The sequence below is a fragment of the Pantherophis guttatus genome, chromosome 16 (assembly GCF_059756535.1).
Source record: "Pantherophis guttatus breed Tessera chromosome 16, ASM5975653v1, whole genome shotgun sequence".
NCBI classification, from domain to species: Eukaryota; Metazoa; Chordata; class Lepidosauria; order Squamata; family Colubridae; genus Pantherophis; species Pantherophis guttatus.
This window is the reverse complement of record NC_142078.1, coordinates 18,297,847-18,314,725: the sequence shown is the minus strand read 5'-3', so window position 1 is coordinate 18,314,725 and position 16,879 is coordinate 18,297,847. Positions and strand designations below refer to the sequence as shown.

Here is a 16,879-nt window from a genome sequence, read left to right as displayed (position 1 = left end):
TTGGTGACCGCGCAAGGCACCTCACAATCGCCGGCCGCCACGTTCTCCGCCCCCCCTCCCCCGCGGAGGGGCCCCCACCTGAAAGAGGTGTGTGTGGGGGGGGGAGGCGGCCCCGGCGGCCAACAGCCGTGCAGGGGGCTCCTCTTGGGCGCCCCCCTCCCCGGTGGCGCTTCCTCCTCGCCCTCCGTCTCTCTGCGCGCGTCTCCGCGTCCTTCCCAGCCGGCCAACGCCGCAGCCGCCGCGCTCTTCCTCGCCTCCTCTTCCTCGCTGGCCCCAGCCTTTGCCTCGCCTGCTATGCTCCCGCTGCCGCCTTCCTTGCAGCGTCTGGCCAGCCCCGGCGGCGGCGGCGGCGGGGGTGCCAGGCGCAAGGAAGCGAGGAGGACCCGCGCGCCGGTGCGTCTTCTGCTCCTCTTCTCGCCTTGCGACCGCCTCTGCCGGCCTCGGAGAGGGTCTTCGGAGGCGCGGGGCGGGCAGTTCCCTGGCTTGGCTGGCTCGTCCCTCCGCTGCCCTTCATCCAGCCCCGTGCAGCCTCCTCCTCCTCTTCCTCCTCCAGCTCCGGGGATCTCCGGACTGCCTCGCTCTGGCAAGCGTGCGCACCGACCTTCGCCACTCTCCGCTGTTTTGCAAGGCTGCTGGAGAGGAGGAAGATGCCCGGACAAGCCGGTCGTCTGCAGGGCGGCCCCCACCTTTTGGCTACCCCACCCCCACCCCTCCCCCCCGCTGGGGAGAGGAAGGAATGCCCCCTTCGCCTTTCCCCAAGGAGCAGCCCCGCGCGCCTGGCTCCGGCTGCCTTGGATCCGCAGCCACCTTCCGCGCAAAGGCGGCGGGGGGGGTGGTAGTTGTGGCGCCCCCCGTTCTTCCCAGCCGCGCGCTAGGCAGGAGCGCGCCGCAATCCTGATGCCCGGTTGCCCCCCCACCCCTTACCCTCGCCCCTTCTTGCTTCGGGAGCAGGGAATCGGGCCGGCGCTTTGGGGTCTGACCTCTTTTGCGTCCCTGCTTGCACGACTCGCCCGCTTCCCTGCCCGCGGGCAAAGAGGCGAGTGGGGTGGGGGGGTGAAAGGCAGGAGTCCGGGGCTCCCGGCTTTATGGGTTGCACCGGCGACCAAACTTTTGCAAAAGAAAAAAAAAATATGTATCATCCATCCATCCTTCAAGGTCCCCTCCAACTCTGTTATTCTGTTCTTATCTATCTATCTCTGCCTGCCTGCCTGCCTGCCTGCCTGCCTGCCTGCCTGCCTAACTAACTAACTAACTAACTAACTAACTAACTAACTAACTAATTATCTATCTATATCTATCTGTCTGTCTGTCTGTCTATCTGCCTCTCTCTCTCTCTCTCTCTGCCTGTCTAACTAACTATCTAATTATCTATCTATATCTATGTCTGTCTATCTACTGTATCTATCTATCTATCTATCTATCTATCTATCTATCTATCTATCTATCTATCTATATCTATCTATCTATCTATCTCTATCTATCTATCTATCTCTATCTATCTATCTATCTATCTATCTATCTATCTATCTATCTATCTATCTGGTGTAGGGTCTCCTGTTTGGGCGAGGGGGTGGACTAGATGACCTACAAAGTCTCTTCCAACTCTGTTAATCTGTTAATCATCTATCTATCTGCCTATCTATCAATCTCTAGACTACTTCGGGGCCTCTCGCAGAGAGCAGGTTGTTTTATCCTCTTTGGCAACTTGATAGGTGCAGTCCGTCCTGAACGCCAACCCGGCGCCCCCCTCTGGGCTGTGCGCCTTGACGCGGAGTCCCGAACAGAAGGGCGGCCAACCCCCCCCTTTCTCTCTCCCCCTCCCTCCCTCCCTCCCTCCCCCCCATCTCCAAACTGCAGCACTTTTGAAAGCGCCAGGCAGTGCCTTCCAAGTCTGAGGAATGCTGGGTATTGTAGTTTCCATTCTGCTTTTGCGTCCCCCTCCATCGCCCTTGTAGAAAAAACCTTGTTCTCTTTTGTGTGGTTGTTGGGTGTTTTTTTCCCCCCCTCCGATTTGTGACTGCGGATCCTAGGTGCCTGGCGGACTGGTGCTGGTGTGGGACGAAGAGATGGCTGGGTCCTAGTGTCCCCCAGTTGGCTGCATGACCTTGGCCCAGTTCCACCTCTTGATGTACTGTTGGCAGAAAGCAAGACAAGCTAAAAGGATTGTTTTTTTTCCTCCCTCACGATTCAGAAGTGACCTGGAATGGTAGCTTAAGGTGTCCTGGATCTTGGTGATAAGCTGGTGTGGAGCACAGAAGCCAGGCTGTCCTGTGATTGAGATAAGAAGACTCATCCGAGAGACAGAGAGACTTGGTCCTGGGACGAGAGCTGTGAGTCTGCCTCTCTCAGTGAAGATGCTACAGAGCATTCCCAAGACCCTCTGCGCACACAAATGCAGCAGGCGGTGTGGTGTGCATCCATCCTTACCCTGGTTGGGTTTAGGCCAGGTGGTTTTGCTTTCCAGTCAGAATGACAGAATTGCTGAGTTGGAAGGGACCTTGGAGGTCTTCTAGTCCAGCCCCCTGCTCAAGCAGGAGAGAGCCTATCCCATTTCAGACAGATGGCTGTATGGTTTCTTCTTGAACCAGAGTTCCACTGGTTAATCGTTCTCACTGTCAGGACATTTCTGCTAAGTTCTAGGTTGCTTCTCTCGTTGGTTCTCTCTGTCATCTCTCTATCATCTCTCTATCTGTCTGTCATCACTATTTATCTATTCTCTCTCTGTGTGTATCTATCTACCCTCTAACTAGTTATGTATTAATTTTATCTATGATCTCTATGCATCCATCTACTATCTATAACTATCTATCTATCTATCTATCTATCTATCTATCTATCTATCTATCTACCCATCCATCCATCCATCCTCCTGCCTCTCTCTATCTGTCTATCTACCCATCCATCTTCCTGTCTGTCTGTCCATCCGTCCATCCATCCATCCATCCATCCATCCATCTTCCTCTCTCTCTCTCTCTCTCTCTTTATATCCATCCATCCATCCATCCATCCATCTTCCTGTCTCTCTGTCTGCCTGTCTGTCTGCCTGTCTGTCTGTCCGTCCATCCATCCATCCACCTACCTACCTATCTACCTACCTACCTACCTACCATCCATCCATCCATCCACCCACCCACCTACCTACCTACCTGCCTACCTACCATCCATATCTATCTATCTAACTATCTATGTATCTATGTATCTATCTATCTATCTATCTATCTATCTATCTATCTATCTATCTCATCTATTTAAACATATAGGCTTCTTTAGCGGGATAGAACTTTAAGCAACCTACACTCTAAACCCACAGAAAGATTATTGTAAAACAGGAAAAAGAATACAGCACAACAGGATTTCTACCTATCATACGCCCTCCTACATATCATACATCTTGGATTTTTCCCTCCCTTCCCCAAAGAACCTTTTGCAGGTTTTCTAAAGGTCTACAGAGATAGGAGAGAGTCACTTCTTTCTGTGATCTGTGTCAAAAACGATTTAAGCCTCTACGGTCAATCTCTGAAATAGTTTTTTTTTTTTCTCCCAAACCGCACAGGATTTTATTTTACGTTTTTGTAATATACGGCAGCTTGGAGATTACAGCTCTAATCCAAAATACGGAATTAGAATCTGGTTTTTTACAATCCGCCCTCCCTCTCCCCCCCCACAACCCCTTTTGTCCTCCAACTCTACCAACTAACTTGGTTTCAGGGGTCTGAAAGGAACTGGTTGGGGACTCTCGACCGCCTGGAATTTTGTATACTGAGAATTGTCCAAGGTGCTAAAATAGATTTGGGCCAAGAGATCAGATTGCAGGACCAAAATAGACCCAGGGCCGCAGCGGTGACAGCCTGTCTCCGCCACCTTGGAAATCTGAACTGAGAAGAGCGACAGCCAGACAAACCCGGTTTGTAGCCGGCTCTGCGTAGAAACAACAACGAGCAAACCATGCTAGAAGAGGCACGTTACACCTTCGTTGCTAAAAACTTCCAGATCCATCCAAGAGTTTCCGAACTTTGCAGAATGACCTATTATAGATAGGATTGCAGAATGAGTTTTGGGCCCCCAAGCAAAAAAAAAAAAATGCTTAAATCTCACTCTCGGATTTTTCCGACAGGGGAATGTCTCGGCTGGACTACTGCAGCGAGCTTTCTCTGGGGCGGTCCTTGGAGATGGTTTGGAAATGTCAACCAGAAAGCCGTAGTTGAGTCGATGTTCAGCATGCTTCTAAATCTCCAGGTTCAACTCCCAGTTTTTCCACTTTTTTTTTTTTTACTATCAATAGTCTTCTACTTACAACCATTCATTTAGTGACCGTTCTAAGTTCCAGCGGCCCTGGAAAAAAAAAGCGAATGGAACAGTCACTAAATGGATGGTAGTTAAGTCGAGGACTTTAACATGGTTAGTGTGGGTGTGATTTCTTTTTTTGAAAGTTCTTTTTTTGGGGGGGAGGGAAGGAGGGAGCAGAGAAAATCTTAAGCCTAAAGCCATCCTAAAATAAAAATCAATGCAAACACTATAATAGAGTAAGCAGGGGGTTGGACTAGAAGACCTCCAAGGTCCCTTCCATGAATAGAATAGAATAGAATAGAATAGAATAGAATAGAATAGAATAGAATAGAATAGAATAACATTCTACTCTACTCTTCTACTATTCTCTTCTCTTCTCTTCTACTCTACTCTACTCTACTCTACTCTATTCTACTCTATTCTACTCTTCTCTTCTATATTCTATTCTATTCTATTCTATTCTATTCTATTCTATTCTATTCTATTCTATTCTATTCTATTCTATTCTATTCTATTCACTCATGGCACCTCACAACACTTAAAGATCCAAACAGTTTTGAGTTCAGAGGTTCATCCTGGAATTGTGTTTTTCTCTCAGCCCAGATGATCTCTTGAGTGTCGGGATGAAATCTGGGGGGGATGTACATTTGGTGTGCAGGATGAAAAATCAACAGGCAAGTCCATAAAAAACACCCTTTCTCAGCTATATTCATCCAAGCGGTCCACCTGCCTACCAAAATAGCCCTTTTTCCTGGGTTGATGCAAAGCACCGGACCACAAAGCCAAGCCAGCAGATTGAGTTTTCACAGTGCAAGCTCAAAATAGAACAAAAGGAAACAAAACGCTTCTTTGCAATATTTGAATAAATTGTGCAGATGCGTTTCTCAGCATTGACCTGAGCTGGTGAAGTCGATGTGTGAACAGTTCAAATGGGTCATCAGTTCGTATCTGCACCTTGAAATCATAATACTGCGTGACAGAGTCCTTTCCTTCCTTCCTTCCTTCCTTCCTTCCTTCCTTCCTTCCTTCCTTCCTTCCTTCTTCTTTTCCTTCCTTCCTTCCTCCCTGCCTCCCTTCCTTCCTTTTTTCTTCCTTCTTTCCTTTCTTCCTCTTTTCCTTTTTCCATTCCTCCCTCCCCTCTTCTTCCTTCCTTCTGCTTTTCCTTCTTTCATTCCTCCCTTCCTTCCTCCCCCTCTTCTCTTTTTCCTTCCTTCCTTCCTTCCTTCCTTCCTTCCTTCCTTCCTTCCTTCCCTCCATCTTTTCCCTTTCTTTACTAACAAAACTGCTTCTTGACAGCAAAAGCCAGCGGACGAGATTTTTCCCATCAACCCTCCCCACTTTCCATTCATATTTAATTTAAAAGCTGCAATGGAAAGAACTCCAAAACAAAAAACAAACAAACAAAAGAGGGGGGGAAAAACATAATAAACGGCTGCAAAACCCTCTCTTCCCTTCTCCGGCCCTTCATCAGCTCAGAAAAGAATCCCTCGCTGCCTACCCCAGCCCAGCCAGCTGCTCTCCAACCCCCACCCACCCCTGGACTCCAGAACCCATTATCCCAGCCCTGTCAGCCGGGGAGGATGGGATCTGCAGCCCCTGGAGCCCAAAAGGCACCGAGGGGCGTAGGAAGTTGCAAAGGGGGTGGAGTGGCGGAGTGGCGTTTGCATCCTTTTTATCATCCCTTCCCCCGCCCCAGAAGAAACAGCCAAAAAATGGGAAGAGAGCAACCTAAAAGCAACCAAACCTTCAGGTTGATTTTCCACCCTCCTTCTGCTTCTACCCATTGGATGCCCAGGCCTTTCTCAGGTGCCAGAGTGGCTAATTTAGCTGTCAATGATTCCCCACTCCTCCTCCTCTCTCCCTCCCTCCCTCCCCTCCTCTTTTTCCAAGCTTGGTGGGTTTGGAAAGCCAATGTTTATGGCCATCGGTGGGTTTCCCCTTCCAGCGGCGTCTATATTTAGAGTTATGGGCAGCTTCCCAACCTCATGACTTTTGAGGAGGGGGATGCCAAGAGTACCCCGAGGCTTAAGCGGGAGAGAAGCAAGGGAGGGGAGGGGGAGGGCTTCCACGGCCGAATTTTTTTCCTTTTTTCCCTCCCCTATAGAGACAACGTGCCACCATGCCAGCCGTTTCCAACCGAGCCAGGGCCCGGGAGAGAAACAATGTCTTGAACCGGACCGAATTCCTCTCCCTCAACCAGCCTTTGAAAAATGCCCAGGAGTCTCGGAGTCTCCCCCGGAGGCTGAACAGCCAAGGGGGCCCTGCCCCATCCCAGAGCGAGGGGTCCAAGGAGCAGCGCCCGTCTCAGCAGCTGCTGCCGGAAGAAGACTGCATGCAACTGAACCCTTCTTTCAAAGGCATCGCCTACAATTCCTTGCTGGCCATTGACATCTCCCTCTCCAAGCGGCTGGGGGTCTGTGCCAGCAACTCAGCGGCCTGGGGCAATGCCCGCTCCATGGTCAACCTCATTGGCATCACCGGGCACGGTATCCCTTGGGTCGGAGGCACCCTCATCTGTTTGGTCAAAAGCAGCACCTTAGCTGGCCAGGAAGTTCTCCTCAACCTCCTCTTGGGTAAGTGGTTTGAGCTTCTCTTTCCTTGGACCTTCTGCCTTTTTCTCCTCTCAACATCCCCAGATTCCGTCCTTCTCCCTGTTTTCTTATTTATCCTGTCAACCAATCCTATAAGGGAAAATCTCCGTAATTCTCCCTGTTTTTCCTATTTGTCCTACTCACTTTGAATAGAATAGAATAGAATAGAATAGAATAGAATAGAATAGAATAGAATAGAATAGAATAGAATAGAATAACAAGAGTTGGAAGGGACCTTGGAGGTCTTCTAGTCCAACCCCCTGCTTAGGCAAGAAACCCTACTCCACTTCAGACAAATGGTTATCCAATCTCTTCTTAAAAACTTCCAGTGTTGGAGCATTTGCAACTTCTGGTGGCAAGCAGTTCCACTGATTAATTGTTCTAATTGTCAGGAAATTTCTCCTTAGTTCTAGGTTGCTTCTCTCCTTGATTAGTTTCTACCCATTGCTTCTTTTTTTTTTATTATTTAATTTATATTATTTTTTTACCCTCAGGGGCTTTGGAGAATAGCTTGACTCCCTCTTCTTTGGGGCAGCCCTTGAGATATTGGAAGACTGCTATCATGTCTCCCCTAGTCCTTCTTTTCATCAAACGAGACATGCCCAGTTCCTGCAACCGTTCTTCGTATGTTTTATCCTCCAGTCCCCTAATCATCTTTGTGGCTCTTCTCTGCACTCTTTCTAGAGTCTCCACATCTTTTATTTTATGTACACTGAGAGCATATGCACCAAGACAAATTCCTTGTGTGTCCAATCACAATTGGCAAATAAAAAATTCTATTCTATTCTATTCTATTTTTTATATAATCCTATACAAAGAAATTCCACAATTCTCACTGTTTTTCCCATTTATCCTACTCAATCCCGTAGGTCGAAATTCTATAATCTTGTTGTTTTCCTATTTTATCCTACATAATTAACGCTACGAAATGGGATCTGATCATCTCGTTTCCCCTGTTTCTCCTACACAATTAATCCTATACAATGAGATTCCATGAGTCTCATTGTTTTTCCTATTTTCTTAACTCCTTTATCTTCCTCATCTTAACCCCTGGCTGCATTGTTATTTTCAAACTCAGTCCTTCATCTGTGAAATGGGTACAGTGCTAATCAAACCGAAAACTTGATAATACTCTAGCAGCAGAGACCCCTGGCAAAGCCAGAAGCAAGCAAAAATTCATATTGTATTACATATTGTAATGAATTCTCAGGGAGCACTGTCTGATGTTTATTTGGGACTTCCAAATAAATTCAGCATAGGGTTTCATCCGCAAGTAGGCCCAGCTGTCAAAAGATTGAAGCAAACTTCCAAATCAGGTGGGAAAATATTGGTTTAAACACAGTTCACGGCCACAGGATGCTGAAAATTTGTTTTTGTTTAAGGAAAAGTTGTTTTTTTTGTTGAGATAAGTCTGTTGAACCTCCGTTTTCAGGGGTAGTATACTAGGAAATTTATTTCTTAAAGAAATTTATCTCCAAATAAAAAACAAGAGAAAGTTCACCTGTCTGGAGATAAATTTCTCAGAACGTTAGTTCTTCCATGGTGGGACAAATCAGGCCTGAGAATCTAGCTTTCTCCAGATCCTTCCAGAAGGGAAGATTTTAAAACATACCTCTGTGATTCAATCAACCTGGCGAGGCCCTTGGAGAAACTATTATTTTTATTTATTTATTTGTATCCGCCTTTATTGTTTTTACAAATAACTCCAGGGGCCTGACATAGCTGATGCACCTTCCCTCTCCTATTTTCCCCCACAACAACAAACTGTTGAGGTAGGTTGGCCTGAGAGAGAGAGAGCATCATCCAACTTTCTTGCTTAAGATGGGACTAGAACTCACCGTCTCCTGGTGATTGGCCCAAAGTCTCCCAGCCGTCTTTCATGCTGAAGACAGGACTAGAACTCACCGTCTCCTAGTGATTGGCTCAAAGTCACCCAGCTGGTATCCATGCCCAAGGTGGGACTAGAACTCACCGTCTCCTGGTGATTGGCCCAAAGTCTCCCAGCCATTTTTCATGCTGAAGACAGGACTAGAACTCACCGTCTCCTGGTGATTGGCAAGTCACCCAGCTGGTATCCATGCCTAAGGCGGGACTAAAACTCACCGTCTCCTGGTGGTTGGCCCAAAGTCACCCAGCTGGTATCCATGCCTAAGGCGGCACTAGAACTCACCGTCTCCTGGTTTCTAGCTTGGTGCCTTAACCCCCTAGGCCAAACTGCCTCTCTATTTATCTTCCAAGTCTCCATATTTTCTCCTTTACCACCCCGAGGATGAAGAAATGGATAATCTTTTGGTGGGGAAAAGGTTTTGAAAACACCAAGGGGAGAGAGCACTTCGTTCTTGCGCGTTGCCTCTCTAATCTAAACCGACACACGGTCAGAAAGATGGGGAAGAAGAAAAAAAAAAAAACAGGGCATATTCAAGATGTTTCCTGAAGACAATCCAAGGCCTCGAAGGACGTGGAAGAGGGGATTTTTGTTGCAAGATTGGAAGCCAGGTTGCTCAAAAAATAAACATTCTCCACTAGCAAGGCGGCCTCGCTTATGAATATTTCAAGACTCAGCCTGTTCTAGCAACGAAGCAGACGTGTGTGTGTGTGATTGTGTCTTTGAGCAATGTGTAAGAAGGCCTTTGACTCACTCTTCCTATCTTAAAGCAAGATAAGCGAGAGATTCATGAAGGTTAGAGGTTGCAACAATTTTTGCAATGGGAGGCGACTCACTAAAGCTTTTCTAACTAAGCGCAATGTTTAAAGTTTGAGAATTTTCCCCCCAACCAGATGTGCGATGTGGTTCATATCTCGCTTTAAACGACCGGAGCGTTTCCTGTTTTGCAAAGAATTCTGCTTGGGTTCCGTTTGTATTTATAACAGCCTTCTGAAAAAAACACACACACATCCAGTGAAGGCTGTTGCTTTTATATATATGTGATAACCAGGGGTGAAATCCAGCAGGTTCTGACAGGTTCTGGAGAACCGGTAGCGGAAATTTTGAGCAGTTCGGAGAACCAGCAAATACCACCTCTGGCTGGCCCCAGAGTGGGGAGGGAATGGAGGTTTTGCAATATCCTTCCCCCAGGAGTGGGGAAGGAATGAGGATTTTGCAGTATCCTTCTCCTGCCACGCCCACCAAGATATACCACACCCACCAAGCCACGCCCACAGAACTGTAGTAAAAAAATTGGATTTCACCACTGATGATAACTGCCACAAAATTACCTATGGAGAAAGATGGAACGATTTGACAATACCTCCCATGGAAGGCGACAAAACTTGCTGAAACGGCTACACGGACGGATCCGGTTACAGAAACAGCACAATCCACGTTTATCAATGATTGGAAAGCCCTTTAGACAGTAACAGAAGGGACCTTCAAGGTCATCTAGTCCAGCAGGAGACCTGTACTAAGGATTCAAACTGCCGAACTGCTCATTGTCTTAGCCACTGAGCCACCTAGTCAGTCACCGAGACCTTTTGGGCAAAGCGGGAGATACTTCTTTCTATCTTTTTTTATGCCTTCTCTTTTCTACTTTTCTTCTCCTTTTTTGTTTTTGTTTTAGCTTCTTCTTTTTTCGTTGTACTTTGGTTTGTACTAGTTCTTACTATTGTTGAAACCTTCAAAATGATAGAAAGAGATTATGTAAAGATAGATAGATAGATAGATAGATAGATAGATAGATAGATAGATGATAGATAGATGATAGGTAGGTAGGTAGGTAGATAGACAGACAGACAGATGGACAGACATAGATATTAGAAAGAGTGGATGGATGGATGGATGAATGGATGGATGGATGGAGACTAGAGAAAGAGAGTGATCAGAGGGATGATGGACGGATAAAGATTAGAGACAGATATTAGGGAAAAATGTATGAATACAGATTAGAGAGATAAATGGAGATTACAGAGAGAGATGGACTGATGGATGGATGGATGGATGATAGGTGGATGGTTAGAAAGACATAGATAGATAGATAGATAGATAGATAGATAGATAGATAGATAGATAGATAGATAGATAGATATTAGAGTGGATGGATGGATGGATGGATGGATGGATGGATGGATGGATGGATGGAGATTAGAGAAAGAGAGTGATCAGACGGATGGATGGATAGAGATTAGAGAGATAGATATTTGGGGAAAATGGATGAATATAGATTAAAGAGATAGATGGAGATTACAGAGAGACATGGATGGATGGATGGATGGATGGATGATAGAGATTTGGTAAGGATTATAAATGGTTCACTTGATAAAACAACCACCTGAAGACATGCATGCATAAACACCTTCTGAAGGTTGCCAAAGAAACAATAAATAAAGACAACTTTGTGAATTTCCCAAGAGTTCTGCTTGGGGCCCCTCCTTCTTCGAGGGTTCTCTCTCTCAAAGATGATGCAAAGGGAACTATAGTGTGAATCCCGAGGAGGCTATTCTGGGCTCCCAGTAATTCCCAAATTGGATTTGAGCTGAGAATGCTCTGCGGGAAACCAACTTATTTGCAACATGATCTTTCCTTGGCACACGTTTGTCTGGACGAATGTTCCTGAAAACTGGGCAGAAGCCACACTAAAGTATCTGGTTCAGATACACAAACAGTGTTTTTTCCCCCCAAGGACATGGCCCTTAGGAGGGAGGGAGAATCCCTGGCCAGTTTGTGGCGTAACTCACAACTCCAGTTTTGGGCAAGAGAGGTTGATGTCTTCACTTCGACTGACCCAGAATAATGTTTTCTGCAGTGTGCGTTCATAAATCAGCTTTCTTCTTCTATCGCTTCACCTCCCTGACTCCCAAAATTTTAGTCAATTTTTTTTGGGTGGCAGTATGGTCTTGTGTTTAAGGCACCAGACTGGAAACTCGGAAATGGTGAGTTATAGTCCCGATTTAGTCATGAAAGCCAGCTGGGTGACTTTGGGCCAAACACCAGGAGACGGTGAGTTCTAGTCATGTCTTAGATGTGAACACTGGTTGGGTGAGTTGAAGCCAATCCCTTCATTGCATTAGGAAAAACACAGGTTGTATTTATTTAATTAAGAAATGTATATTTACTAAATTGTATATAATTATTAACTTGTTGTTCCTACCCTTTTTCTCTCTATCCTTCTTTCCTTCCTTTCTTCCTCTCACTTTTTGCTTGCTTGCTTCCTCCCTCCCTCCCACTTCTTTCTTTCTTTTTCTTTCTTTCTTTTCTTTCTTTCTCCCTCCCTCCCGTCCTGCCTTCCTTCCACTTCTTCCTTCCTTCATTCCTCCCACTTCTTCCTTCCTTCCTTCCTCCCTCTTCTTTGTTTGTTTGTTTGTTTGTTTGTTTCTTCCTCCCTTCCTTCCTCCCACTTCTTTCTTTCTTCCTTCCTTCCTTCCTTCCTTCCTTCTTTCCTCCCTCCCACCTCTTCCTCCCTCCCTCCCACTTCTTTCTTTTTCTCCCTCCCTCCCTCCCTCCCTTCCTCCCACTTCTTCCTTCCTTCCTTCCTCCCTCCCTTCCTTCCTTCCTTCCTCCCACTTCTTCCTTCCTTCCTTCCTTCCTTCCTTCCTTCCTTCCTTCCTTCCTTCCTTCCTTCTCTTTCTTTCTCTTCCATCCTACAGCTCTGCTCCTGGACATCATCATTGTAGCCGGGTTACAGAAAATGGCAAAGCGGAAAGGTCCTTATGATGTCAGCCCAGGCATTTTGGACTATCTGACGATGGATGTCTACGCCTTCCCTGCTGGTCACGCCAGCCGGGCTGCTATGGTGTCCAAGTTCTTCCTCAACCACCTTGTTCTAGCAGTCCCACTCCGTATTCTTCTTATCCTCTGGGCTTTCTTAGTGGGACTCTCCCGAATCATGGTGGGACGCCACCATGTCACCGACGTCTTCTCCGGGTTTGTCTTTGGTTACATCCAGTTCCGATTGGTGGAGATTCTCTGGATGTCCTCCAACACGTGCCAGATGTTGATTTCTATGTGGTGAAGTGGAGTGATGTCCTCATCAGCATCCTTTCATTTTCTGTTTGAGGACACGGACAAGGCAAGAGATCTCTCCGAAAGGGAGATGTTCTGCAAAAGAACCATGAAGTTTGTTCTTCTAAGAGTTCTTCTAGAAGTTCTTCCAAGTTCTTCCTAGAAGTTTGTTCTTCTAATAAGCGATGGATCTAAACCTCACGAAGCTGAAGAGACCGTTCTGTCTCATGTAGCAACCTCATCTGAGAATCTTTGAAATTGATTTTTGATTGATTGATTGATTGATATTTGGCTGTTTTTCCCCCCCATGATTCCAACCAGAAAGCAAATCCAAGGATCAAGGATAATAACATTGCTTTCTCTTGCTATCTGGCTGTTGAGACATCTCATAGCTCTTGCTTTTTAATCTGGAGACAATCGTAGAATTTAATAACGGTTGAGAAATACAGGATGAACTTCCTTGCCTAAGTTGAGGTGTCCACCGGTTTTGTTGAGACTCTTGTTCTTGGACATCCCAGCTTCTCTGCCTACTTTCCCAACTTGGACATCATCCAGATGTATGAACGTCAGTTTCCAGAATTCCCTAGTCCGTATGGTCACTTGCTAAGAATTGTGGGAGATGAAGTGCAACCTCCATACTTGTGGACTTCAGGTTCCAGAATTCTCTAGTCAGAATGAGAGAACTGCGGGAGAGGAAGGGCATCTTCAACTAGGGTGGACTTCAGCTCCCAGAATTCCCCACCAGCATCTGGTCAACACTGAGAATTCTGGGAACTCAAGGACCCTCCCCCCCTCCTCCAGAAAGGTGGATTTCAGCTTCCAGGTGATGAATTCTGGAAGTTGAAATTAATGCATTTGGACAATGTACCATGGGGAAAAACTAACACCATGCCTTATAAATTATTGACAATGACACAGGAGCATTCTGTATCTCTTAGACATTTTTTCCTTGTTTTATTGCCAATTTCTTAGCCAAGCAAAATTCAGGAACCATTAAGCGAGCCGGGGTAAGGCGGTGGACTAAGGCGGAAATCGTAATCCAGTTCAAAGCATCCTTAGCTCTCAAATTTACAAGCCAGTAGCCAAGTTCCCACCCAGTGGATCCTCCGATGTAAACCTGGATTCACCTATTGTGCAGAAGTGGAATCAAACCCACAAACGTATGATTTGCAGCAATGTTTCCCAGTCTTGGCAACTTCAAGGTGGACTTCAACTCCCAGAATTCTCAACAATGTCTAGGCTGACTGTGGAACTCTGGGAGATGAAGATCATCTCCCTGGTCATTGCCATGGTTGAAGGACCTTGACTTAGAGAGAAGTCTGAGCTTAGAGTAATAACTTGATCTCCCACGTATTTAAATGTGGTTTGTTGCACCATTGGTGGTCAGGTCATGGTGAGCCATAAACCAGAACAACAATGGCTGAGGTGGCATAATGGAAGCCAAGCTAAGTCTTGAAATTGTAAACCTGACTTTACCATCAAAGGATGAGTCAAAGCTGTGGCTTATGTGGTGATATTGGTTGAAGGAGCCTTGACGTAGGATTCATTGAAGCAAATAAAATGTTTTTTCTAGTTCATGCAGGGCAAAATTTATGCAAATGAGGCCTCTCTGACTTGCTTATTTAAACCATAGTTGTGGGGGAAGCCAACCGCCCCCAACCTCACAGAGAAAGTGCGAGGCTAAAATTGGGGTGAACGAAACAATGACTTGACTTTTAAGAGAGTAAAGTAGACCAATGAAAGGACAACTTATAGGTATATAGGGCTGTTTTCTCCATCCACTACATTGGATGATCGAGAAGAAGAAGGATTTTCTAATATCGTTGGAGTCTTTCTCACTTGATGGGGCTGGAATTTAACTTGTAATACAGGGTCTGATAAGTTTGGTCTTTTTCGTTCTTTCTGATATTCAGTAAAAGAGCTCAGACAAATGTTTTTGGGGCAACCAAAACGACTGGTGGTGCTTTTCCCAAGATTGAAGCCCCACGGAGAGGCAACCCCCCCCCATCATCAGTGGGTCCACACAACCGCCTCCAAAAGGGAAGAATTTTGCTCCCGTCTCCATAGCAACCGTTGCAGATGGAAGGATAACTCTCCGTTATAATTCTTTTATCCTCAGAGCTGATGAGTTTCAAAGATCCATCTAAGAGCATCTGAATTCTCTGTGGTCGCCGGGTTTTGGGAGGGGGCGGTGGAAATATCCTCGGCAAATTGAATGAAGGTAATGTAATTAAATCAAATTGAATTGAATTGCCTTGGGGCTTGTATTGCCTCAGCCTAGCCCTCCAGCCACTTAACTGGGAGAGCCCTAAGCTCTCCACACTAAATGTGAACTGGTTATGCTGGTTTATGATCTTAATAAAGCTTTGAGTTGACTTGGCTTTGGATTTGATTTTGAGATTTGACCTGAGTTTTGATTTGAGATTGGATTTCATTTGATTTGAACGTTAACCGCTGAGGCAGACTTAAGTTTTCGGATTTTCAAAATACGTTGGCGAAGAATGGGAAGATTATGATCCCAAAATTTGGAAAAGCTGGAATCTCAAGGAATTGAAGGCAGGGCAAGAAGCAATAGGTGGAAGCTTAATAAAGAGAGACACAACTTAGAAGTAAGAAATATTTCCTGTTGGTGAGAATGATTAATGGGGCAACTTGCCTCCTATAGCTGTGGGTGCTCCATCGTTGGAGGCTTTCAAGAAAAAAAAATGGAGGTCTCCTTAAGGTTGGACTAGAAGACCTCCAAAGTCCCTTCCAGCCGTATGATTCCATGATTCCACAAACTCTAGATGACTTAAATCACCATGCAACGAACACCTCTTTTTTCTTAATGTATTTGTGCATGAAGGTCCCCTTGATTCTTTTGCAAACTTTTGAAGTCTTGCGTGCTCAGCAAAACATGGGGTAGATCTGGCTCTTTCTGTAAACTATTTCACAAATCTGTCTTCTAACAAGCATCTTAAAAACCAAAATCTCTTTCAAGATGAAGCCAAGGACGTGATTCTTTTAGATGTTGCTGAAATTCCTTGGACAGTAAAGATGAACACCAGACATCTCACTAGAAGGCAAAAATCACAAAACTCTAACTCACTTACGTTGGCCATGCCATCCGTGGGAATTCACTGGAGAAAGCAATTATGTTGGGAAGAGTTAGCGGTCAAAGAGGAAAGCAACAACTGAAAGAAGTAGTGTAAGGTCAGAAGATATGGAGAGACCAGGCCTACAGAATTGCTAAAAGTTGGACACGAATGAACGGATGACATCATCTTCATCATCACCATCATCACATTAATATGATCATCGGTGAAACATAACTCCCCCAAACTCTGGGAGTTTTAGTCCATCGGCGTTCGGGAAGTTTCCCACCCGTGATCCCCAAGTGAGAGTTTAATCCTAGTTTTGGAAAACAAGGCAAGATCAACTCCGTGTCCAAGGAAGTAGCACCTTGGACAGCGGCTGACCAGTTCAAGCTGGGAATTCAGACTACAGGGTTGAATGTTGCTTTGGCAACCGTCTTCCGGCTGAAACCAAAACCTTGATAGACGCTGTGCTTTACTTCTTACTAATGCATTCTCGTTTAATGAGCTTTTGGATGGTTGGGTTTTAATACTTTAATTAGCACTCCATGTTTTTTTCTTCCTATCCAGACATTAGCCTGGATAGGCAGCACACCGCTGAGTTGAAAAGCGACTGTGACAACATCCCCTGCATAATTTGATTTAAAACAACCAGCATCCCATTAAAAGACTCCGTGTAACATTTCTTGATCTTTCTTTCAAAGGAAAGAAAATTCAGGCACCAGAGAAGCAATTGCAGTGCTTTGGAAGGGGAAAAAAAAAAGATATTGGATGCCTTTTAATTTTAAGCCGGATGGGCTCCGAAGGAATTGTGAAGCTGCCTTTGCAAAGCTCAGGCGTGCTAGTCATCTCCAAGGTACGGAGTTTTTTGAGGGCAGCACCTCGCCAAATTATTTGGCAAGATTTTGGGGTTACCAAAATAGGAAAGAGAAAGAAGGACCATTCCAAGGGGACAACGGCACTGAAAAAAGTGACTCAAGTTATGACCGGTT

General features: G+C 45.7%; 1 protein-coding gene across 3 annotated transcripts; it reads left to right on the top strand.

Moving 5' to 3' along the window:
- Positions 1-56: 56 nt before the first annotated feature.
- On the top strand, positions 57-15,193 carry PLPP7 (phospholipid phosphatase 7 (inactive)). 3 transcript variants are annotated; one of them, XM_034427111.3, is made up of 3 exons: positions 57-393; positions 6,392-6,860; positions 12,459-15,193. In XM_034427111.3, the coding sequence occupies exons 1-3, from the start codon at positions 295-297 to the stop codon at positions 12,821-12,823; spliced, it is 933 nt and encodes a 310-aa protein (XP_034283002.1). In that variant the 5' UTR covers positions 57-294; the 3' UTR covers positions 12,824-15,193. The 3 variants fall into 3 exon arrangements, with proteins under 3 accessions (XP_034283002.1, XP_034283003.1, XP_087735706.1); XM_034427112.3 differs by lacking the exon at positions 57-393 and adding an exon at positions 2,192-2,330; XM_087879580.1 differs by lacking the exon at positions 57-393 and adding an exon at positions 6,159-6,214.
- Positions 15,194-16,879: the final 1,686 nt, after the last annotated feature.